The following is a 25,122-nucleotide window of genomic DNA, read 5'->3' on the forward strand; positions in this document are numbered from 1 at the left end:
CTCTCCAGCCCCACCCACCTCACAGGGTGTCTGTTGTGGGGGAGGAAGGTAAAGGAGATTGTGAGCCGCTCTGAGACTCTTCGGAGTGGAGGGCGGGATATAAATCCAATATCTTCTTCTTCTTGGATGCTAAAGCTCCTGCCGGGGGCAGGAGATCCTCCAACCTCAAGGCCCCCAACCTGCCAGCATGGAGCAGGCCACTGGGAGGGGGGAGATTTCCACCCCCAAAGACCCCCCCTTCGCCGCACTATGTGCCCTGCGCAATGATGTCACCCGGAAGTGATGTCATCGCACCAGGGATGTCATGCTGGGGATGCTCTAGGACTCGAGGTAAGACTCTATGGTACCACCCAGTGTGACGCTCTAGGATTCGTAATAAAACTCTATGGTACCATAGAGTTTTACCGCGAGTCCTAGAGCATCCCCAGTGCAATGACAGCAGCAGAGGGACTTGGCAACCCTACACGGGTGGCAGGTGGGGAGTGATGAGCTCATTTCACGGGGTACCAGCAAGACTGGCTGCTGATTGGCTGTCATCATCACCTGATGCTGCTTGGTGAAAAAACTATAACTGAGCTACGGAGGCTGGCTTGCATTCTGATGGACAGAAGGCCTGGGCACAGATAAGGTTTATTCTGTAATAGCCTCCAGGTGGTGGCTGGAGATCTCCTGGGATAAAAACTGATCTCCTGGCAACAGAGGTCAGTTCGCCTGGAGTAGGGTTGCCAATCCCCAGGTGGGGGCAGGGGATCCCCCGGTTTGGAGGCCCTCCCCCCGCTTCAGAAAGCAGGGGGAGGGGAGGGAAATGTCTGCTGGGAACTTTATTATTCCCTATGGAGATGTATTTCCATAGGATATGATGGAGAATGGATCCGTGGGTATCTGGGGCTCTGGGGGAGCTGTTTTTTGAGGCAGAGGCCCCAAATTTGCAGTGAAGCATCTGGCGCCTCTCCCCAAAGTACCCTCCAAGTTTCAAAAAGATTGGACCGGGGGGTCCAATTCTATGTGCCCCAAAAGAAGGTGCCCCTATCCTTCATTATTTCCTATGGAAGGAAGGCATTTAAAAGGTGTGCCGTCCCTTGAAATGTGATGGCCAGAACTCCCTTTGGAGTTCAGTCGTGCTTGTCACAGCCTTGCTCCTGGCTCCGCCCCAATGTCTCCTGGCTCCACCGCCAAAGTCCCCAGATATTTCTTGAATTGGACTTGGCAACCCTAGCCTGGAGAAAATGGCTGCTTTGGAAGGTGGATTCAATGGCATTAAACTCTGAGGAGAGGTCTCTCCCCTCCTCAGGGCTTTTTTTGTAACAGGAGCTCCTTCGCCTATTAGGCCACCCCCCCCCCCCCGATGTAGCCAATCCTCTTGGAGCTTACAGTAGGGCCTGTAAGAAGGGCCCTGTAAGCTCTTGGAGGATTGGCTGCATCAGGGCGGTGTGGCCTAATATGCAAATGAATTCCTGCTACAAAAAAAAAACCCTGGATGTAACTATTGAAAATGTGTTTTGAATGAAAAAGCTGTGCTTAGGTAAAGCTTTGAGCAAAACAGAACAGACCGGTTTTGCCTTGTCACGTGGTTGATTCATTTTATTGATTTTTCGCTGGTGCTGGTTTATGTTGGAGTGCCTCCGCGAACAGTTAACAGTAGTGAACTTCGAATATTTCTATCAAATTAATTTTCCCACACTTCCTGTTTTGTTGATCAAGATTTATGCAGCAAATAAATGGAGGCATTTATATAACTTGGATTTTTATTGAACGATATACCTTTGAATGGAGTAGCTGCTCGAGATGCCGTTCCCACACAGTGCCTTGTGGTTTGCTAGTTCCATGTACTGTGTGACTTTTTTTTCGCTTTTCTGTACCACCTGGAGGTTGGCAGGGGTGGGATTCTAGCAAGAGCTCCTTTGCATATGAGGCCACACCCTCCTGATGTAGCCAATCCTCCAAGAGCTTACAAGGCTCTTTCTTATAAGCTCTTGGAGGATTGGCTACATCAGGAGGGTGTGGCCTCATATGCAAAGGAGCTCCTGCTAGAATTCCACCCCTGGAGTTTGGCATCTCTAGGGGGGCCGGCGTTTGGTAGGCTGGTAAAAGCTGTTACTGGCCAAGTTTCTATTTTTATGCACCTGGGCAGAGGTGTCCCATCCGCATCTGGGCACCTGAATTATACGCTCAAGTGGTTTTCTATAAAGCCCATCCTCTTCCCCTCCTACTTTCTCTTCCAATTCCTAGCTGGACGTGGGGGGCAAGAAGGTGAAGCTGATCCGGCTGCGGAACCCCTGGGGCAAAGTGGAGTGGCGAGGGCGTTGGAGCGACCAGTGAGTATGCCCTGACGGCGTTGTGGGCAGGAGAGTGGCTGTGCGTGGGGCAGGTGGAATGCCCAGATGGGGCGGGCATGTTGGAAAAAGGTGTCTGATGATAAGCGAGATACTGCAACTTTACTTTGGCTTGCAAAGGTCGAATGTGAAGCTGGGACAATCGATATTTGATGCCTAGAGGCCAGATAGGGTTACCAGCCTCCAGGTGGGGCCCGGAGAGCTCCCGCTTTGACAACTGATCTCCAGCTGGCAGAGATCAGCTCCCCCTGGAGAAAATGGCTGCTCGGAAGGGTGGAGTCTAGGGCATCGGACCGTGCTGAGGCCCCTCCCATCCCCAAACCCCGCCCTCTCTTGGCTCCACCCTCAAAGTCTCCAGGTGTTTTCCAACACAGACCTGGCAACTCTGCTTCTGAATAGAAGCTGATCTATTGAGCCCATGGTTCTGATTTCAGGGTATTTCTTTTTGCCTTTTAATCCAAGCCCAACCCTCCCCAGACTTCCCCCTCCCCGCCCCCGCTCGATAGAATTTCCCCATCCCAGCGTTCAACACTGAGCGTTGGCCAACGTAGGCTTCGGCTCTAGGAGCAAGGGGGTATGTAGCATTTCATGCTTCCGCTCTCTAGCTCTTTTCTTGAAAATCTCAACCCACATTACATTTGGCTTTTCTTCCCTTTGGCCAGAGAGCCAGTTTGGTGTAGTGGTTAAGTGTGCGGACTCTTATCTGGGAGAACCGGGTTCGATTCCCCACTCCTCCACTTGCACCTGCTAGCATGACCTTGGGTCAGCCAGAGCTCTGGCAGAGGTTGTCCTTGAAAGGGCAGCTGCTGTGAGAGCCCTCTCCAGCCCCACCCACCTCACAGGGTGTCTGTTGTGGGGGAGGAAGGGAAAGGAGATTGTGAGCCCCTCTGAGACTCTTCGGAGTGGAGGGCGGGATATAAATCCAATATCTTCTTCTTCAGTTCCCCGCTGTGGTCGGATTTGGATCCTGTCCTCCAGAACAAGCTGCGCGTGAGCAAGGAAGATGGAGAGTTTTGGTAAGAGAGTTGCGCTCATCTCTTACGGAGCTTTGTCAGCAATGTTCCCTCTGAGCTGCAAAGACTTGTGAGCAAAAGTTCTACTTTGTGAGCGACTGGCGTTAAAAGTGGTGAGCTACTGCATACATTATTGCGCTCCGGGGTCATCCTTCCTGAGCTAAGACAAAAATGGGTGAGCTGGAAGCTAAGAATCTGTGAGCTAGCTCATGCTAACTCAGTTTAGCGGGAACACTGGTCAGCACAGCGGTTTTTGAAATGGGCGGAAATGGATTTGAATTTCCCACATACCCCATGTCACGTTCTCAGGGTGCAGGCAGGCAGGAGTCCAAAGCCAGTTCAAGGTCAAAGTCCAGGAAGTCAATCAGGAGCCAGGTCACCAATGCAGAATCACAAACTGGAATCAGAAGTCGATGTCCAAAAGTCAAAAGGTCAGGGTGCCAAGGAAATCAAGCAGGTCAGGATCAGGAAGGAGCGTGGATGCAAGCCAGAGAATAGACTTGTTGCTTCCACAAGGTTACCAGGTCCTGGGTGGGAGCTATATGGGAGACTCAATCAGCCTGCTCCCTGGGTGGCAGTGACTCTGCTAGAAGGGCTGAGAGATCTGAAGCCTCAGCGTGCCTCATGTCTTTGCTCTGAAAGTTCTTTCTGGAGTCTGCTTCGAACTCTTGAGATGGGAGGAGGAGAGCTTGGAGGAGATTGATTGTCAACAGCTGACATTGGTGCCTGGAAAGTGATTGATGGGCCAGCTGCTGTTTGTTCAGCTGAGGAACTGGCTGGCAACTCTTCCAGGTCTGTTAACCCTTCCATTTCCTCCTTTTCAGGGCTCATGACACCCTGTCTCCACCGCCTCCGGTTCTGTTCCCTGAGGGGCCACCCTACTAATGGCATTGGGGATCTGGAATCCAACCTCTTGATATGTTGTTAAATACTGGGTTCGCCTGCTTTTTCAACTGATCTCTAGCTGGCAGAGATCAACTCCCCTGGAGAAAATGGATAATATGAGGAAATCACCGGAAACACTGTAACTTTCACAACACCATGTACAAATATATTTAGTGCAAACTGAATTGAACAAAAAGAACAGAACACTGAGTATACAGTATAAGTAATGTCCCCACAGAGTCTTCCCACAGCCTGAAAGTCGGCTTCTTCTAATAGACACAGGGGTGGGCAATATCCTTTGAACTCAGCATTCGACTCCAAACAGCACAGAGCAAGTAAAGAGGAACCACTTATTGCAGGACTCCTCGTGATTTCAATAGAATATACTTCATCAGCCTCTTCCTCTCGACGTTATGCGGCAGCACCTGTAGAAGAGCATGCATTAATCCATGTGTAAAGAAATGTAGTTAAGGCTCCGTATAACGTCGAGAGGAGGCTGATGAAGTACAGTATATTCTATCGAAATCGCAAGGAGTTCTGCAATAAACAGTTCCTCCTTACTTCCTCCGTGCCATTTGGAGTCGAACGCTGAGTTCAAAGGATTTTGTCCACCCCTGTGTCTATTAGAAGAAGCCGACTTCCAGGCTGTGGAAAGAAATGTAGTTAAGGCTCCGCATAATGTCGAGAAAAGGAGGCTGATGAAGTACAGTATATTCCATCAAAATCGTGAGGAGTCCTGCAATAAGCGGTTCCTCCTTACTTTCTCCATGCCGTTTGGAGTCGAGCGCTGAGTTCAAAGGATTATGCCCATCCCTGTGTCTATTAGAAGAAGCCAACTTCCAGGCTGTGGAAAGACTTTGTGGAGGGATATTACTTATACTGTATACTCAGTGTTCTGTTCTTTTTGTTCAATTCAGTTTGCACTAAATATATTTGTACACGGTGTTGTGAAAGTTACATTGTTTCCGGTGATTTCCTTATATTATCCCCTGGAGAAAATGGCTGCTCAGAAGGGTGGACTCTGTGGCATTGCACCATGCTGAGGCCCCTCCCCTCCCCAAACCCCGCCCTCTCCTGGCTCCACCTCCAAACCACCAGGTATTTCCCAACACAGACCTGGCAGCCCTATCAGAGGTGGCTTGTCATTACTCACCTCTGTGTAGCAACCCTGCTTAGGCCAAGTAGACTGACCCTGCTTAGATTCTGTTGTGTCCTAGGCTCAAATGGGAGAACTGTTACTTTTGGAGGGAAGCCGAACAAGCCAGAGCTTGAACTCCACACCAGGGTTCCAGAGAAGGCCTAAGCGTGCCCAATCAGGGGAAGGATTGAAACATAAGTAGCCAATCAACATCCAGGCTCATACTGTACCCTGATAGGCCCTTAGGGCCCTGTAAATAGCCAATCCATGTAGATAGTTAAGGACCAATCAGAAGGGGGGAAGAATTGTATAAAGGAGCGGGAAGTTTGAACAGAGCTCAGTCTGTGTGTGTGTGTTCCTGAAGTAAAGCTTGCTGAAATCACTCTCCGACTCTGGTCTCTTACTGCGCCGATCCCAGTACATTACAGATTCTGAGATCTGATGAGATCAGGTTAGGGCACCAAGGGACTTAACAGTAAAAAGAATTACATAAATGAGACACCAAAGGGAGGTAGAGATAAACAGAAGGAGCAAAGGCATTCTGATCCGGTCTGTCTACAAGGGCGGCGGGGGTGCAACTTGGAACTGTCCTTTTAATTGCTCAAAACCCCTCTTATTTCTCCACTTTGCTTCTGCTCTCAGGATGCAGCTGGTCGATTTTGTCCGTCACTTTGATACCCTGGAACTCTGCCATTTGAGTGCGGATGAACTCCAGGGGAAGGAAACACCCTCCAGCTGGAATCTCAGCTGCTTCCAAGGCTGCTGGGTCAGAGGCTACACGGCCGGGGGACGGCAGAACTTCAACCCTTCAGGTAATCTCGGCGATGGAGCGCCCTGGGTTGGACTGAGGGCCGCTAGAAAACCTGGGGGGAGCTCCCGGATAAGATAAAACACCACCGTCTGGGGAGCATAAGCAAAAAACACTACTCAGATAGGCCTCCGTCCCAAGGTGCATACAATCTAAACTTGATAAAAGGGAGAGAACCGAGGAAGGTGGGGTTGCCAATCCCCAGTTGGGAGAGAAAGCCAAAGCACAAGGCTTTCCGTGAAAACCAGCCTCCGTTCAACCAAACTCACCAAACAATTCAACAATTACAAAAGCAGATATTAGTTCATGATAGACCATACAATTAGTCCTTAGCAAAACAGGGTGTCAGACGAGGAACTTCAAATGGAGACGGATCATAATGTTACAAAATTAATCAATTTATTTGAGAACAATCAGTCTAGTGTAGAAGCAAGTTGAGTTTGATAACTTTCAAGGCTATGCCTTGCCTTTTTGTGCGTTTCAGAGAAAGGGAACAATACAACATTTTCACACCCTCAGAGACAGTCGGCGCTTCCCATACTCCCTTATCTCTCTCCCAGGAAGCTACCCACTAGTTGCCTTGAGAATGCTAACTTCAAAGGCCCCAGATGGTTTCTAGGCCGAGTGTGAAATTCCTCTCCTTGCGGTTAGGGATTGCTCTAGGGAAGAATACAGGTTGCTGTTCTCACGGTTAGTAAAAGCAGGGTCACAGCAGAGTGCAATATGGCGTTATTCATGTCAAGCAGTTACATCATACTACAGCTAAGTTACACGTCTGACACAGGGAACGTGTTCACCAAGAATCAATCCAGTCTTTCTAGCAACCAGTGCTCAGTTCATTCCAAGGAATCCTGGTGAAATAGTTGCAGCCAGCAATCCAAAAGGTTGAAAAGAACAAGGTCGTACTGGAACCCTTGTTTCGCACAGGCTCCTTCGAGCTTTTTACAACATTTTCATACCCTGGGCAAAAAACACCATTCCATTACACCACTGAAATGCACTTCAAAGCTCAAAGGAGCCTGTGCGAAACAAGGGTTCCAGTACGACCTTGTTCTTTTCCACCTTTTGGATTGCTGGCTGCATCTATTGAGAGACATTGATCGATTTCCCAACTATTTCACCAGGATTCCTTGGAATGAACTGAGCACTGATTGCTGTAAAGACTGGATTGATTCTCGGTGAATACGTTCCTTATCTTGCTAAGGACTAATTGTATGGTCTATCATGAACTAATATCTGCTTTTGTAATTGTTGAATTGTTTGGTGAGTTTGTTGGTTGTACGGAGGCTGGTTTTCACGGAAAGCCTTGTGCTTTGGACTTCTCTGCCTACAATTGCCATGATTCTCTTTGTGGACTGCACATTCCCCAGTTGGGGGCAGGGGATCCCCCGGTTTGGAGGCCCTCCTACCACTTCAGGGTTATCAGAAAGCAGTGTGTGTGTGTGTGTGTGTGTGTGTGTGCGGGGGGAGGGAAATGTCTGCTGGGCACTCCATTATAACCCATGGAGACTGGTTCCCATAGGGTATAATGGAAAATTGATCCTTGGGTATCAGGGGCTCCAGAGGGGCTGTTTTTTGAGACAGAGGCACCAAAATTTCAGTATAGCATCCGGTGCCTCTCCCCAAGTTTCAAAACGATTGGACCAGGGGTCCAATTCTACAAGCCCCCAAAGAAGGTGCCCCTGTTCTTCATTATTTCATAAGAACATAAGAGAAGCCATGTTGGATCAGGCCAATGGCCCCTTCAGTCCAACACTCTGAGTCACATAAGAACATAAGAGAAGCCCTTTTGGATCAGGCCAATGGCCCATCCAGTCCAACACTCTGAGTCACATAAGAACATAAGAGAAGCCATGTTGGATCAGGCCAATGGCCCATCCAGTCCAACACTCTGTGTCACATAAGAACATAAGAGAAGCCCTGTTGGATCAGGCCAATGGCCCATCCAGTCCAACACTCTGAGTCACATAAGAACATAAGAGAAGCCCTGTTGGATCAGGCCAATGGCCCATCCAGTCCAGCACTCTGAGTCACATAAGAACATAAGAGAAGCCATGTTGGATCAGGCCAGTGGCCCCTTCAGTCCAACACTCTGTGTCACATAAGAACATAAGAGAAGCCCTGTTGGATCAGGCCAGTGGCCCCTTCAGTCCAACACTCTGTGTCACATAAGAACAGAAGAGAAGCCATGTTGGATCAGGCCAATGGCCCATCCAGTCCAACACTCTGTGTCACATAAGAGAAGCCATGTTGGATCAGACCAATGGCCCCTTCAGTCCAACACTCTGTGTCACATAAGAACATAAGAGAAGCCATGTTGGATCAGGCCAATGGCCCCTTCAGTCCAACACTCTGTGTCACATAAGAACAGAAGAGAAGCCATGTTGGATCAGGCCAATGGCCCATCCAGTCCAACACTCTGTGTCACATAAGAACATAAGAGAAGCCATGTTGGATCAGGCCAATGGCCCCTTCAGTCCAACACTCTGTGTCACATAAGAACATAAGAGAAGCCATGTTGGATCAGGCCAATGGCCCATCCAGTCCAAACTCTGTGTCACACAGTGGCCAAATACACACACACACACACACACTGTGGCTAATAGCCACTGATGGACCTCTGTTCCATATGCTTATCCAATCCCCTCTTGAAGCTGGCTATGCTTGTAGCCACCGCCACCTCCTGTGGCAGTGAATTCCACATGTTAATCACCCTTTGGGTGAAGTACTTCCTTTTATCCGTTCTAACCCGACTGCTCAGCAATTTCATTGAATGCCCACGAGTTCTTGTATTGTGAGAAAGGGAGAAAAGGACTTCTTTCTCTACTTTCTCCATCCCATGCATAATCTTGTAAACCTCTATCATGTCACCCCGCAGTCGACGTTTCTCCAAGCTAAAGAGCCCCAAGCGTTTTAACCTTTCTTCATACGGAAAGTGTTCCAAACCTTTAATCATTCTAGTTGCCCTTTTCTGCACTTTTTCCAATGCTATAATATTCTTTTTGAGGTGTGGTGACCAGAATTGTACACAGTATTCCAAATGAGACCGCACCATCGATTTATACAGGGGCATTATAATACTGGCTGATTTGTTTTCAATTCCCTTCCTAATAACTCCCAGCATGGCGTTGGCCTTTTTTATTGCAATCGCACACTGTCTTGACAGGTTAAACAGGTTAAATCTGACTCCTCAATCTGATTTCTTATGGAAAGAAGGCATTTTTAAAAAGCACTCCATGATATTGTAATATGCTGAGGCCCCTCCCTTCCCTAAACCCCGCCCCCTCATGTTTAGTCTTATGTAAGATAAAAATGCACCTAGTTTTACTTGGTTTCATTTCTCTCATGTTATTTAGATGGGCTCACTAGCGCCTCTTGCCGTCTAAGTGATTTCTCACTTTTTCTGTAACAGCACCCTCGCCTATGTAACAAATAACGTAGGAGTCAAGTCATACCTTTAAGACCAACCAATTTTTATTTACAACGTCAGCTTTCGTGTGCTCTTAAGCACACTTCATCAGACGAGGAATCCAGCCCAGTGAGCAAAGCCATACAGAGCTGAGCAGAGCCCTACGTGGCTGGTAGGCAGTGGCCTAGAATGCAACATGGTACAGATTTAAGAACCAATGACAGTGAAGTGAAATTATCTGGTAGGCAGTGGTTTCGAATGTAAAATGGTACAATGACAGAATAGTAAAATTAACGAATTGAGCAAACCCTTGATCTGAGTAGCATGAAAGCTTTACGAAAGCTGACGTTCTAAATAAAAATGGGTTGATCTTAAAGTGCCACTTCACTCCTGCTTTGCTCAGCTGCTTCAGACCAGCACGGCTTCCTGCTTGGATCCATGTAACAAATAGGCAAGCATATGGCTGTACTCGTGTTTCGACTCTCATTTTGATGTAATCTGATTTTTACTCAATAAACTGGGTTTATCTGGGGGAGGGAAGCCCCGTCCCCTCTCCCGAATCCACCCCCAAAAATCTCCAAGTATTTTCCAACATACACCAGGCAATCCTACTTCTAAAACGTGTCCAAATATTTGAGTGGTTTTGATTCGAAGACCTGGCCCCTTTCCCTAAAGCTATAGGCACCTTCTGGAACGATACACAAAGGCTTTTGTGAAGGTCTTTGGACACCACGGTAAGCTTCTGGGTTGTCGGCTCACGAGAAAGCAATTTATTGTGAAACACGGCCAATATTAGCTAGCAACGCATCGAGAGAACATCTATATCTCTGAGCTGACCTTTTTTTGGATGAGAACTAGGTCCAACGGAAATGGAAGCATTGGATGCTTGAAAGGGATTTTGGACTTTTAAGTTCCATCCATTATTAGAATTTAGATTTTGGCTTCTTTGGCCTATTGGTTCTCCCACGTACCTTGAACTTTTTTGTGAATATTGTATTGTATTGAGAGCCAGTTTGGTGTAGTGGTTAAGTGCGCAGACTCTTATCTGGGAGAACCTGGTTTGATTCCCCACTCCTCCACTTGCACCTGCTGGAATGACGTTGGGTCAGCCATAGCTCTGGCAGAGCTGTCCTTAAAAGGGCAGCTGCAGTAAGAGCTCTCTCAGGCCCACCTACCTCACAGGGTGTCTGTTGTGGGGGAGGAAGGTAAAGGAGATTGTGAGCCGCTCTGAGACTCTGCAATTCGGAGTGGAGGGCGGGATATAAATCCAGCACCTTCTCTTCTTCTTGTATATTTTTTGGAGCATTCCGTGTTCTGTCGTCGTGCTCATACCTGAGTGGAAATGACTGATTATTTGTCATTGGAAGTTTTATTTGGAATTCATACAGTCGTTTTTACATTCCATTCCCTAAAGCTGTAGGCACCTTCTGGATGAACCCCCAGTATCACGTGTCTCTGCGGGAACCGGATGAGCTGGAGGTGAAGAGGCAAAAGAAAATGGAGCGTCAAGGACAAGATCCCACCTGCACTCTCCTCGTTTCCCTGATGCAGAAAGACCGGCGCAGGAGCAGACAGAGAGGAAAGGACTTCCTGCTCATCTCTTTTGACATCTTCCAGGTAGGCATGTGTGACCTATTAGGAGGCCTACTGTGAGATTTGTCAGTGAGATTTGGCTGCTGGTCATTAGGGAATGTGAGGCAAGAGGTCTCTGGGCCCTTAATGGAAAATCCACTCCGCATTTCCTTTGCAACCTTGCTTCCTGCTGCAGCCGGCAAAGACAAGGCAGAAAGAGCTGGGAACTCCGGCAGCCTTGGCGCTTCAAAGGATGAGGACAGGAGGGGAGGAGGGAAAAGAGCCCCATGGGATTGTTTAAAGCCATGGGTGGGCTGGTTCTGGCCCATGGGCTGGGCATTTGACACCCCTGGATTACACCCAGGGGTGGAATTCTAGCAGGAGCTCCCTTGCATATTAGGCCGCACACCCCCTGATGTAGCCAATCCTCATACGGCCCACCCTCCAAGGCAGCCATTTTCTCCAGGAGAGCTGACCTCTATTGCCTGGAGTTCAATCATAATAGTGGGAGATCTCCAGACCCTCCCTGGAGGTTTTGCAACCCGATGCTGGGGGGTTGTGGCTTGCTTAAGACCACCTAGTGAGTTACTCCAATGCCTTAAAGTATCCTATCACTCTGGGCCTACCGCTGTCTCTCTGTGTGCTTGCTTTTGCTTTGCTTACAAGCATAGCCAGCTTCAAGAGGGATCTGGATAAACCTATGGAGCAGAGGTCCATCAGTGGCTATTAGCCACAGCATGTTGTTGGAACTCTCTGTCTGGGGCAAGTGATGCTCTGTATTCTTGGTACTGGGGGGGCACAGTGGGAGGGCTTCTAGTGTCCTGGCCCCACTGATGGACCTCCTGATGGCACCTGGGTTTTTTGGCCACTGTGTGACACAGAGTGTTGGACTGGATGGACCATTGGCCTGATCCAACATGGCTTCTCTTCTGTTCTTATGTCCCTGAAAAACCTGCAGAACTCCTAGGATAGTAAATAATCATACCATTTAAAACAAAACGTCTCCCACACTTCTGTCTTCTTCAAAGGCAGCGGCTCTAGGCTTGCCTATTCTTTGGCACCTCAGAAAAAGGAGAAGAAGGAGAAGAAGATGAAGAAGATATTGGATTTATATCCCGCCCTCCACTCTGAAGAGTCTCATAGTGGCTCACAATTTCTTTTACCTTCCTCCCCCACAACAGACACCCTGTGAGGTGGGTGGGGCTGGAGAGGGCTCTCACAGCAGCTGCCCTTTCAAGGACAACCTCTGCCAGAGCTATGGCTGACCCAAGGCCATTCCAGCAGGTGCCATTGGAGGAGTGGGGAATCAAACCTGGTTCTCCCAGATAAGAGTCTGCCCCTTCAAGGACAACCTCTGCCAGAGCTGTGGCTGACCCAAGGCCACTCCAGCAGGTGCAAGTGGAGGAGTGAGGAATCAAACCTGGTTCTCCCAGATAAGAGTCCGCACACTTAACCATTACACCAAACTGGCTCTCCAGAAGAAGCGGGAATAAAGACAGAAACTTGTTCTAACAACGTCTGGTGTTTATTTCCTTTTCTGGCTTTTGTTCGATGGCTTTCCGAGTGATTTATTTTAATTCTCCTCCCTTCCATTTTCTTTTCCAGGTTCCCATGCAGGTAAACCATCCAAGCAACTTCTTTTTGAGATTTTGCTTTTCCCCTATTGTTTACTGCATCCTGAAGTCAAGAAGACATTTGGCTGCAATCGGGACAGGAAGAGAAGCCAGACTGAATAGGAAAGGGAAGTAAATACATCAAGGGAGGTTATCTCCAAGGGTGTGAAACAGGAATGGCCAAAGTCTGTCATCTGAGACACCTCGATGTTCCACAGACTGGGATTAGGCAGCTGCATAACAAAATTGGCACCGTTGAGCAGAAAGGATAAAGTCATGATGCTCTGTCTTCTTGGTGCTCGGGGGACAATAGTGGGAGGGTTTCTGGAGTTCTGGCCCTGCTAGTGGACCTCCTGATGGCCCCTGGGTTGTGGCCATTGTGTGGCACAGAGTTTTGGACTGGATGATCCATTGACTTATCCCAACATTGCTTCTCTTACGCTCTTATATCTGGGGCAATGATGCTCTGTATTCTTGGTGTTTGGGGGGAGGGGTCAACAGTGGGAGGGTTTCTGGAGTTCTGGCCCTGCTAGTGGACCTCCTGATGGCCCCTGGGTTGTGGCCATTGTGTGGCACAGAGTTTTGGACTGGATGGACCATTGACTTATCCCAACATTGCTTCTCTTACGCTCTTATATCTTGGGCAATGATGCTCTGTCTTCTTGGTGCTTGGGGGGCAAGAGTAGGAGGGTGTCTGGAGTTCTGGCCCTGCTGGTGGAGCTCCTGATGGCACCTGGGTTTTGGCCACTGTGTGGCACAGAGTGTTGGACTGGATGGGCCATTGGCCTGCTCCAACATGGCTTCTCTTACATTCTTATGTCTGGGGTAGTGATGTTCCGTATTCTTGTGCTTGGGGGGCAAGAGTGGGAGGGCTTCTGGAGTTCTGGCCCTGCTGGTGGACCTCCTGATGGCACCTGGGTTTTGGCCATTGTGTGGCACAGTGTTGGACTGGATGGGCCATTGACTTCATCCAACATGGCTACTCTTATGTTCTTATGTCTGGGGTAGTGATGTTCTGTATTCTTGGTGCTTAGGAGGGGCAATATTGGGAGGGCTTCTGGAGTTCTGGCCCTGCTGGTGGACCTCCTGATGGCCAATGGGTTTTGGCCATTGTGTGTGGGGCTCTGCAAGAGCTATGGCTGTCCCAAGGCCATTCCAGTAGCTACAAGTGGAGGAGAGGGGATCAAACCTGGTTCTCCCAGATAAGAGCAAAAGTGGGGTATAAAACCTCCTTCTCCTCCTCCTCCAGTATCTACAGGCAAACAGCACCGCCCAAAGGAAGGCCCTTCTCCCTGGTCTCAGACCCGTCGGCCATCCTTTCTTTGGCTATGCCAGGGACATCACGGGACATCTTCAGCTGCCCCCCGGAGACTACCTGATCATCCCAAGCACCCAAAACCCCCTGGAGGAAGCAGATTTCACCCTCCGCATCTTCACTGAAAAGGCGCATCAGTTCTCGTGAGTTCTCTTGTCGAAACGCTTTTTAATCTGTAACATGTTTCAGGCCCGAGTGATTTTGGGATAGTCCTGTCAGTGGAGGTGTGGCTGCAGCCACAATATCAATGCAAACAGAATGTGGGGGGAAGCAGATTTCGGTCTTTTTGGCAAATCATCTGTGGCGAATTGTAGTTATTTGCAGGGGTGGAATTCTAGCAGGAGCTTCTTTGCATATCAGGCCACACCCCCTTGATGTAGCCAATCCTCTAAGAGCTTACAGGGCTCTTCTTACAGGGCCTACTGTAAGCTCTTACATGATTGGCTACATCAGGGTGTATGACCTGATATCCAAAGGAGTTCCTGCTACAAAAAAAAAAAGCTCTGGTTATATATAAAATCTCTTGACAATTTGTTGAATCTTCTAATTTGCTAAAAACCATGTTCTTGCCAGATCAGACCAAAGATCTATCTAGCTCAACATTTCATTTCCAGTTGTCTACGATTAGATGCTTCTGGGAAGGTCACAAACATCATTTTGTTGATCCCTGACCGATAGCTGCGATTCTGTGGTATGCTGTCTCCGTATGTGGAGGCTCCATTTAGCGGCCATGGCTGACGATAATCTTTCCTCTTGCACGAATCCTTTGGGAAAGCCACCTGGTGCTGAATCCAACATCGCATCTTGTGTCAGTTCATCGAGCGCGTCCTTCTGTCAGCGGCGAATGTTCTGTAAATTCGGTGTCGTTGGATGCATAGCTCTGTGCTTGTTGCGGGGAATCGCGGTTGGTGGGCGGCTCTCCAAATTTAGAAATTTCTTGAGAATGTTAACTTATTGTTGGGATTAGCAAGTTTGCAACACTTCAGTAATTATAGAGTTAACTTTGTTTTTGTTAGTCAACAGGACGTCACATGTGTTTACTGTAACCTATTTGTTAGCTAAAGAAAGGAAAGGAAAAAGAAAGGTCCCCCATGCAAACACCAGTCGTTTCTGACTCTATTTATTTATTTATTTATTTATTATTTGTATCCCGCCCTTCCCACAAGTGGCTTAGGGCGGCTCCCAACAGTTAGTCAAACATAAAATTAAACAATTATTTGAATAAATAAACAATTAAAACATTTAAAACAGATAAAACCTTAAAACCAATAAACATTCCAAGGCTATGTAAACAGGAGTCTGGCAGGATACTCTGGGATGCCGTTGCTTTCACAACGTTTTCACGGCAGACTTTTTACGGGGTGCTTTGCTATTCCCTTCTCCAGTCACCTACACTTTCCCCCCAGCAAGCTGGGTATCATTTGACCGACCTCAGAAGGATGGAAGGCTGAGTCAACCTCGAGCCGGCTACCTGAAAACCCAGCTTCCGCTGGGGATCGAACTCAGGTCGTGAGCAGAGCTTAGGACTGCAGTACTGCAGCTTTAACACTCTGTGCCACGGGGCTCTTATGTTAGCTAAAGAGAAAGCCTGCAAAAGTCTGAAGGAGGTCTTAGTTAAATGACCTGCAATTAAGTGTTGTGATTGAAAATCAATGCATTGGCTGTTCTGCATTTTATGGTTCCTCTTCCTCCCTTTGTCTAAGTTTGGAGAAGATAAGCCATTCCTAGGTTTGTTCTCTAACTGTAAAGATGTAGGAAGTTAGTGTCTGTTATTTTTCTTCCCAGTTTACCCTTCCCCTATAGTTTTAAGTGAAACAATCCTATTCTTTTAAACACACATATGTTCTCTGCATAGTCTTTGCTGCCGTGCTCATTTCTAGCTCTGCTAAATAATATTTTTCTCTAAGAATATCCAACACTTATGTTCTAGGGAAATTGACGATGAGATTACGGCTGATGAGAAGACAATGCAGGTAACTTATTCTTCCTTTCCTCCTTTCTTCCTTCCTTTCATTTGAATAGCTTATTTTGCTTGTTTAGTTCATTCTTGTATGGACCTTCTGTGTCTGTCTGTCCTGCAGTCTTAAAAGGCATAACCAAGAGATGGTTTCCCACTGCTAGACTTCAAAATAACGTAAGAAAAATAACCACCCAGGCTGTCTTTTCAGAGTCCTGATGTTGATGGGCACTTCTGGGAGTTAAATTGCATGCTCTTTCCTTTCCAGGTGATGAAAGCACCCACAACTGGGCAAGACCAAACGCTTGAGAAAACGTTCCTAGGGCAGGCGGGACAGGTAACAGAGTGCAAGGCACAGGCTTACTACGATGCCTTTATTGTGGGGAGGAAAGACAAAGTATAAATGGCACAAAGTATAGATGGCCTTCTCAGCCCCACCCACCTCACAGAGTGAGTGTTGTGGCAAGGAGAAGATAGAGGAGTTTGTGAGCCCCTCTGAGTCTCAGATTCAGAGAGAAGGGTGGGGTATAAATCTGCAGTCTTCTTCCACTTCTTAGCCCCACCCACCTCACAGGGTGTCTGTTGTGGGGGGAGAAGATATAGGAGATTGTGAGCCCCTCTGAGTCTCTGATTCAGAGAGAAGGGCGGGGCATAAATCTGCAGTCTTCTTCCACTTCTTCTCAGCCCCACCCACCTCACAGGGTGTCTGTTGTGGGGGGAGAAGATAGAGGAGATTGTAAGCCGCTCTGAGTCTCTGATTCAGAGAGAAGGGTGGGGTATAAATCTGCAGTCTTCGTCTTCTTTTGTTCAGTCATGGCGGGGGAGGAGGCATCGTTCTGAACTTGTGAATTAGCTTAAATTCAGCAATCTCGCATTGTCATTTCCCCTTGAAATGTCTTTGTTTGAGCCTTGTTTGAGGTTTGCTCTCAAAGGCACAACCGGCCCTCTGAAACTGAGAATGGTGGAGGTGTTGGTTGGCCATTTGAAGAAATCTGGGAGGCTCACAGTATAGTTGCCATCTAGCGGGTTTCAAGGTGGAAGGAAAGGTGCAGGGCTAGGGAACGTTGGCTCGCCAGATTTTTTTTTGCCTACAACTCCCATCAGCCCCAGCCAGCATGGCCAATGGCTGGGGCTGTTGGGAGTTGTAGGCAAAAAAAACCATCTGGAGGGCCAACGTTCCCTACCCCAGCTATAACCACAGTCTCTGACTGGCTGAGAGAGCAACCTGTGGACCTCACTGACCAGAAGCGACTGGGCAGTTCTCTGACTTCCTGGATATTTTTTTTTAAAATTGCTTAAGGATCAGCAAGTAGGCACCGCAGAACTCCAGCACATTCTCAACAAGGCAATGGCCAGCCGTGAGTATTCGTGAACGCTGACTCCCTCGTTGCCTGATTCCTTTCCCCTCCCCTCTCTTTTCTCTTGTTTAGCGCACATCTATGCTTTTTCATAGAATTTCAAATCTGGAAGGGACATTCAACTCAGCAGGGAGAAGTGCAGAGGAGGGGCAACCGAGATGATTAGGGGCAGGCCTCCGATTCAGCAGGAGCTCACAGGAGCGCGACTCCTGAACCTTCCCCCTCTTCCTCCCCACCTACCTTGTCCATTGAATAAGAGGTGCAGCTGCATAACAATCCCTGGATTAGGAAAGCAGCCAGCCAGCCAGCCACCAGGGGCTTTGCCACACCCCCAGCAGTCCTCATTAACCCCTGGAGAAGCCCACACCACCCTTTCTCCACTTCTTATGTGATTTTGGGTGGCCTTTTGACTGGGGGAGGGCAGCCCAGGAGAGCCCCAGGTGAGTGAGGCCTGCTTGGGCTGGCTGGATCTCTAGCCAGCCCAAGCAGGCCTCGTTCACCCAGGGCTCTCCTTTAGAAGAAGAAGATGAAGATATTGGATTTATATCCCGCCCTCCACTCCGAAGAGTCTCAGAACGGCTCACAATCTCCTTTACCTTCCTCCCCCACAACAGACACCCTGTGAGGTGGGTGGGGCTGGAGAGGGCTCTCACAGCAGCTGCCCTTTCAAGGACAACCTCTGCCAGAGCTATGGCTGACCCAAGGCCATGCTAGCAGGTGCAAGTGGAGGAGTGGGGAATCAAACCCGGTTCTCCCAGATAAGAGTCCGCACACTTAACCACTACACCAAACTGGCTCTCCTTTCTTTTGTCAGGTTGCTTTTGGCGGGGGAGTGGGGGGGGGGAATATGCTAACGAGTCATGCTAATGAGCTCTGGAAGCTATGTTTCTACAAAATGGCCCCTGATTCAGGAGTTGGCTGCAGCAACTTCCCTAGGAGGAAAGGCTGAAGGGTCAGAGACTTCTCAGTTGAGGAAAGAGACAGCTAAGAGGAGGGGCACGGATCGAGGTTTATCAGATTGTGTCTGGAGGCTGGAGAGAGCTGACAAAGGGAACTTTCTCCCTCTCTCCCAAGAAGCTAGAATTCAAGGGCATCCAGCGAAGCTGATGGGTAGTGGGTTCAGGAAGGACAAAAGGAAATTCTACTTTGCACACGGAGTGATTAAAATGTGGAATCGGCTGCCGAAGGATGTCATGATGGCCACAATAATAAACATCTTTGAAGGGGGATGAGAGAGATTCATGGAGGATAAGTCTATCAAAGGCTACTAGCCATGGTGGCTAAAGGGAAGCTCCCCATTCAGAGGGTGATGGGAAAGACCTCAGCCTCGGACCCTGGAGAGCCTCTGAATCCCAGAGCCAGGAGGCCGGGGGGGGGGGGGACTGTGAGAGACTTTTGAACTGGCCTGGCTTCACTAGCTGGACATACAGCTTCCTCCTCTTGAAGTGAGGAGTCATCAGGACTGGAGAGCAGAAAATGTCCCCACCGAGAAGCAGGTTCTAGATCAAGGTTTCAGAGGGAGAACTCGAGGACTGGCAAGGGGCTGTGGCTCAGTGGCAGAGCCTCTACTTGGCGTGCAGAAGGTCCCAGGTTCACTCCCCACCATCTCCAGTCGAAAGGACCAAATAGGAGGGGATGGGAAAGACCTCAGCCTGAGACCCTGGAGAGCCAGGAAGTGGGGCTGTAGCTCAGTGGAAGAGCATCTGCTTGGCATGCAGAAGGTCCCAGGTTCAATCCTCGGCATCTCCAGTCAAAAGGACCAGGCAGGAGGGGATGGGAAAGACCTCAGTCTGAGACCCTGGAGAGCCACTTCTGGTCTGAGCAGACAGTGTTGACCTTGATAGACCCAGGGTCTGGTTCAGTCTATGGCTTTTTCATGTGGGGTGTATAGGGACGCTTGGGCAGTTACTGAAGCCGTTGTGAAAAGCACAGGCGTCGTGCCAGGAAATGGTTTGTAAACTTCATAACTAGGTCTCTTCTTGAACCACTAGGTACAACATCCCCCAAATTTTGGAGCATAATCCGAGAGTCTTGAATTCTCTCTGTGGTCGTTTTCGCACTCACCTTAATCAGCAGCGACGACCCTCTTCACCGCGCAGGATTTGCGCGGATTTCGCACTAATTGCCGCGGAGCACCCAGAAGAGCCGGAAAGTCCCGGCGCTTTTGCGGCGCAAACGGAAACCGCCAAAAACCAGTTTCCGTTTGCGCCGCAAAAGCGTCGGGACTTTCCGGCTCTTCTGGGTGCTCCGCGGCAATTAGTGCGAAATCCGCGCAGATCCTGCGCGGTGAAGAGGGTCGTCGCTGCTGATTAAGGTGAGTGCGAAAACGACCTGTGTGTCTGTCTTTCCGCCTCTCTCTCTGTCTCTGTTTGCCTCTCTGCTTCTCTCTGTCTCTGTCTCTCTGACCGATTCCCCACGAGCCTTATGCCGCTCTCACACTCCTCTTCTCGGCAGGCTTCCGTCGGATTTCACGCTATCTGCCCCCAGGGCTGCAATTAGCTTCGCCTTTTTTGCTGCAGCAAACAGAAACGGGATTTTAGAGGATCTTGTTTGCTGTGCGAAAGAGGCGGCGCGAGTTGCAGTTCCAGGGCTGACAGCGTGAAATCCAACGAAAGCCCCGCAGAGAAGAGGAGAGTGAGAGCGGCATCAGGCTAGTGGGAAATCAGTCTCTCTCTCTCTCTCTCTCATCTATAGGCCATTCTCCTCTTTGTTCTGCTCCGTGTACCAATTGCAGTAATTGCCTCCTTTTCTTATAACGCTTTCCCCTTTCCAGTGAGTCACCTGCAGACGGACGGCTTTTCCTTGGACGCCTGCCAGAGAATCATCCAGGATTTTGGTGTATCCTTCTTCTGCCAAGGCGTAGCTAGAGGACTAACAGTGGCTGTCAGAGAGGAGGGAGGCCAGATCCAGGTCTTAGCTAGCGCTCAGAAACTCCTGCTTCTCTAGGAAGCCCAAATTCGATTTTCTAAGCATTAAAGCATACTTTCCCAACTGGCAGCCCCGTGTGCCAAATGCGGCTTCCTGACGTGCACCAGACGGATGAGAAAGAGAGAGACAGATTACAACTTTCTAAAGGATGCCTTTCGCTTCCTCGCTTCGTTGCTTGCAATTTGAAAATGTGTGCAAACATATAAAGAACAAATAAACCAGTCCTAATAAAGCTCAGTAAACCAGGCACTGTTCCATTCAATATCACATAAATCCAGGGCTTTTTTTTGTAGCAGGGACTCCTTTGCATATTAGGCTGATACAGCCAATCCTCCTGGAGCTTACTGTAGGCCCTGTACAAAGAGCCCTGTAAGCTCCAGGAGGACTGGCTACATCAGGGGGTGTGGCCTAATATGCAGAGGAGTTCCTGCTAGGAACAAAAGCCTGGCGTAAATCCTAACTCCAGAGCATATTTGACAGTTCTGGTACTTCCCACAGAGAGACGACTGGTCTCAGGGGCCGGTCCACATTAAAGATTTGTCAGCTCATTAAATGCCTAGAGACTGGGGAGGAAGGAGGGGCGGATCCTGGGAGAGTTGAGTTTGGGGAGGGGTGGGGGATTTAATGCATTGACATCTACCCTCCAAAGCTGCGTCTTCCTCCAGGGGGACTGAGGTCTGTAGTCTGGAGATCAGTTGTTATTATTCCAGAAGATCTCCAGGCCTGACCTGGAGGTTGGTAACTCTCAGGGCTTCTTTTGTAGCAGGAACTCCCTTGCCTATTAGGCCGCACCCCCCCTGATGTAGCCAATCCTCCAGGAGCTTAGAAAGAAGAACCTTGGAATTCTAGCAGAAACTCCCTTGCATATTAGGCCGCACCCCCCTGATGTAGCCAATCCTCCAAGAGCTTACAGGGCTCTTAGTGCAGGGCCTATTAAAAGCTCCAGGAGGACTGGCTACATCAGAGTGGTGTGTCCTAATATGCAAAGGAGTTCCTGCTACAAAAAAAGCCCTGGTAACTCTAGGTTTGTAGGACTCCTGTTCTCTCTCGCTTTGGAAGACCCTAACAAATAGGTGCATCAGATGGCTAGCTCAAAAGTGTTTCATGTTCCGCTCTGTTTTCCCGACCCACCTTCCCCTCCCCTTGGCCTGAATCCCCCCCGATGGAAGCGACACAACTTCTCCTTAATGAAATATCAGCAAAGTGGGGTGGGCAGGCTGACCCTGCATGAGTTTCTGCAACTCTGGACTAAGATAAAGGAATGGGAGGTGAGTGCAGGCGCAAGAATCATGGGGGCCGGAGGCCGGGTGTGGAGAAGTGCTGTTGGGCTGTCCCTGGGGGATTGGAACAAAGTTGGAGTCCAGTCGCACCTTTAAGACCAACAAAGTTTTATTCAGAATGTAAGCTTTCATATGCATGCATGCTTCGTCAGGCAATGGAATGGGAGACATTGAGCAGAGCTATTGTAATGTACTCAGAGACGAGACGTGTAGAAGGCAACATACTTTATTAGATGGTACATCACCGAACAGGGCAACGCGGGCCGGGACCCGCTTTATATACATTCAACCCGGAACAGCCCTCCAGCTGGGCAGCCCAATCCTGGCCAGTCAAACTTCCCGCCACTGATCATGATTGGCGGAGTCTTTTCCCGTGCTGCGCAGGGCGACCAAGAGGCGTCCCCTGGTCGCCTCTGCTGCAATGCTGCGCGGAGTTCTAGTTAATCCCAAGACACTACAGCTATATATAGCTGGTGGGCAGTGGTTAAGCATGCAAAGGGGTACGAAAGTAGAATCCAAAGGCAAAATAGTGGAATTAACAAATCGCAAGAACATTTGGTCTGGATGGCATTTGCGCAGGAAACCAATAAAACAGCAACCTGTCAGAATGGGAGAGCGATGGGGAGAGTATCATAAAGCAATAAATGGAGTCTGTCAATTGCTCTATTAGGACTATAGTGCTGCAGCCTTACCACTCTGCGCCACGGGGCTCTTTAAATTAGCTTACTCTGGGGCTATTTTTCCTTATCTAAGACAAAAATGTGTGAGCCGGAGGCTAAAAAATCTATGAGCGAGCTCACACTAACTCAGAGGGAACACTGGAGGGATGTAAATATTTAAATAAATGCATGATTAAGTTAAAACCATGGTGAATTTCAAGCCATTTGTCCAGGGCTCTTGAATCTCAAATACTTTAGTTAATTCTGCCATCCTGTGGTGAAAGATGAAATTGCACCTTACTTTAATGGTGGCGCAGAATGTTCAAGCTGCAGTACTGCAGTCCTAAACTCTGCTCACGACCTGAGTTCGATCCCCGGTGAAAGCTGGGTTTTCAGGTAGCCAGCTCGAGGTCGACTCAGCCTTCCATCCTTCCGAGGTCGGTCAAATGAATCCCCAGCTTGCTGGGGGGAAAGTGTAGATGACTGGGGAAGGCAAGGGCAAACCACCCCGTAAAAAGTCTGCCATGAAAATGTTTGTAATGGTTTCTTTGTAATCTATATGTGTATAGGCATGGAACATGTTGAATTTGTGGACTACTCGCCAGCTCCTCATTGGCTAGCGAGTACATCGGAGGTTTTTTTTGGAGAGTCGTGTACAAGTTTCCATTTTTCCATAGCCAACGGATGAAAGAATATCTGCACAAGCACTTGTTGGACTGAAATAGTTCTTTATAATGGAATATGTGAATTTTGTATGAAATCATTTGGTGTAACTATATGAATATCTCTTTAAGAAATCTCTAAAGTTTATTAGTAATTCTGCCACGGCCTGTTTTTGTGTTTTGATGATCACCTGGAGGTTAGCAACCCTAGTTAGGGGAGGAGGAAGAATTGAAGAGCTAATGCACTGGGAAATTTTCACTACTGAAGAAGATATAGGATTTATATCCCGCCCTATACTCTGAATCTCAGAGTCTCAGAGCGGTCACAATCTCTTCTACCTCCCCACCCCCACAACAGACCCCCTGTGAGGTGGGTGGGGCTGAGAGAGCTCTGACAGAAGCTGCCCTTCAAGGACAACTCCTGCAAGAGCTATGGCTGACCCAAGGCCATTCCAGCAGGTGCAAATGGAGGACTGGGGAATCAAACCCATTTCTCCAGATAAGAGTCCATGCACTTAACCGCTACACCCAACTGGCTCTCAAACTGGCTTTACAGTGCCAAACTGTCACGGGGCTTCATCTAGCCATGAATCCGTGAAGCCTACTACAACACAACACTCATGCGAAGTCATGATATTAACAGAACATCTTGGGAGTTCATGGACAAGTTTCAGCTCTGTAAAGAGCCAGTGTTGGTGTGGTGGTTAAGTGCGCGGACTCTTATCTGGGAGAACTGGGCTTGATTCCCCACTCCTCCACTTGCAGCTGCTGGAATGGCCTTGGGTCAGCCATAGCTCTGGCAGAGGTTGTCCTTGAAAGGGCAGACTCTTATCTGAGAGAACCAGGTTTGATTCCCCACTCCTCCACTTGCACCTGCTAGCATGGCCTTGGGTCAGCCATAGCTCTGGCAGAGGTTGTCTTTGAAAGGGCAGCTGCTGTGAGAGCTCTCTCAGCTCCACTCACCTCACAGGGTGTCTGTTGTGGGGGAGGAAGGGAAAGGAGATTGTAGGACACTCTGAGACTCTGTCCTTGAAAGGGCAGCTGCTGTGAGAGCCCTCTCCAGCCCCACCCACCTCACAGGGTGTCTGTTGTTGGGGAGGAAGGTAAAGAAGATTGTAGGCTGCTCTGAGACTCTGTCCTTGAAAGGGGCAGCTGCTGGGAGAGTCCTCTCAGCCCCACTCACCTCACAAGGTGTCTGTTGTGGGGGAGGAAGGTAAAGAAGATTGTAGGCCACTCTGAGACTCTGTTCTTAAAAGGGCAGCTGCTGTGAGAGCCCTCTCAGCCCCATCCACCTCACATGGTGTCTGTTGTGGGGGAGGAAGATAAAGGAAATTGTGAGCCGCTCTGAGACTCTGTCCTTGAAAGGGCAGCTGCTGTGAGAGCCCTCTCAACCCCACCCACCTCACAGGGTGTCTGTTGTGGGGGAGGAAGGGAAAGGAGATTGTAGGCCACTCTGAGACTCTGTCCTTGAAAGGGCAGCTGCTGTGAGAGCCCTCTCCAGCCCCACCCACCTCACAGGGTGTCTGTTGGGGGGGATGCAGGTAAAGGAGATTGTAGGCTGCTCTGAGACTCTTCGGAGTGGCTGGCGAGATATAAATCCAATATCTTCTAAACAGACAGCAGTTCCCCTCCGTGAGTCACTTTTGTTGACTGATTTCTGCAGAAAAGAGAAAGGGCCAGGAGCAACTTCAACAGAATTTGGGGCAGGGCAGGAGCTTTCAGGAGTCCCCGCTCTCTTCTTCAGCTGCAGCTAGCCTGTTAGTCCGTCTGGCCTTATACCTTTGGGAAAATATCATTTGCCATTTGAAATCGCTCCACTCTCTAAGGACAGACAGACTCACTTTCTAGCTGTACCTGAGGAAGTGGGCAGTGACTCACCGAAGTTCGTTCCCTGCCACAATTTTTGTTAGTCTTTAAGGCAGGGGTGTCGAACTCATGAGGGCCAGATCTGATACGAATGAGATCTTGTAGGGCCGGGCCGTGTGTGTCGTAAAATGTAATTCCAGGTAGCGGAGAGATAAACTTTATAAAGGAAACAGACAAGCACAAAGATTTTTTTAAAAATATATATTTAAAAAATTAGCACTTGGTCTTAAATGTGCTTTCTTTGTATTTCTCCCGTGCAATCTAGGGAACTGGGCAAAGGAAGCTCTGGCTCTTTCCTTCCTTCCCCAGGGGACCAGGAGGGGGAG

At 48.9% G+C, this 25,122-nt stretch overlaps 1 protein-coding gene across 1 annotated transcript in view; it reads left to right on the forward strand.

Moving 5' to 3' along the window:
- The window catches only part of CAPN12 (calpain 12), a 52,326-nt gene that overhangs the window by 17,151 nt on the left and 10,053 nt on the right, over positions 1-25,122 (forward strand). Inside the window, exons 7-17 of the mRNA XM_060257755.1 lie at positions 2,230-2,315; positions 3,275-3,349; positions 6,012-6,181; positions 11,007-11,203; positions 12,764-12,775; positions 14,021-14,229; positions 16,017-16,059; positions 16,312-16,380; positions 17,344-17,401; positions 20,175-20,239; positions 21,529-21,597. Coding sequence (XP_060113738.1) covers positions 2,230-2,315; positions 3,275-3,349; positions 6,012-6,181; positions 11,007-11,203; positions 12,764-12,775; positions 14,021-14,229; positions 16,017-16,059; positions 16,312-16,380; positions 17,344-17,401; positions 20,175-20,239; positions 21,529-21,597 — 1,053 coding nt within the window. The remainder of the gene's footprint in view (positions 1-2,229; positions 2,316-3,274; positions 3,350-6,011; positions 6,182-11,006; positions 11,204-12,763; positions 12,776-14,020; positions 14,230-16,016; positions 16,060-16,311; positions 16,381-17,343; positions 17,402-20,174; positions 20,240-21,528; positions 21,598-25,122) is intronic.

Source organism: Heteronotia binoei, chromosome 17 (genome assembly GCF_032191835.1).
Source record: "Heteronotia binoei isolate CCM8104 ecotype False Entrance Well chromosome 17, APGP_CSIRO_Hbin_v1, whole genome shotgun sequence".
Taxonomy (NCBI): Eukaryota; Metazoa; Chordata; class Lepidosauria; order Squamata; family Gekkonidae; genus Heteronotia; species Heteronotia binoei.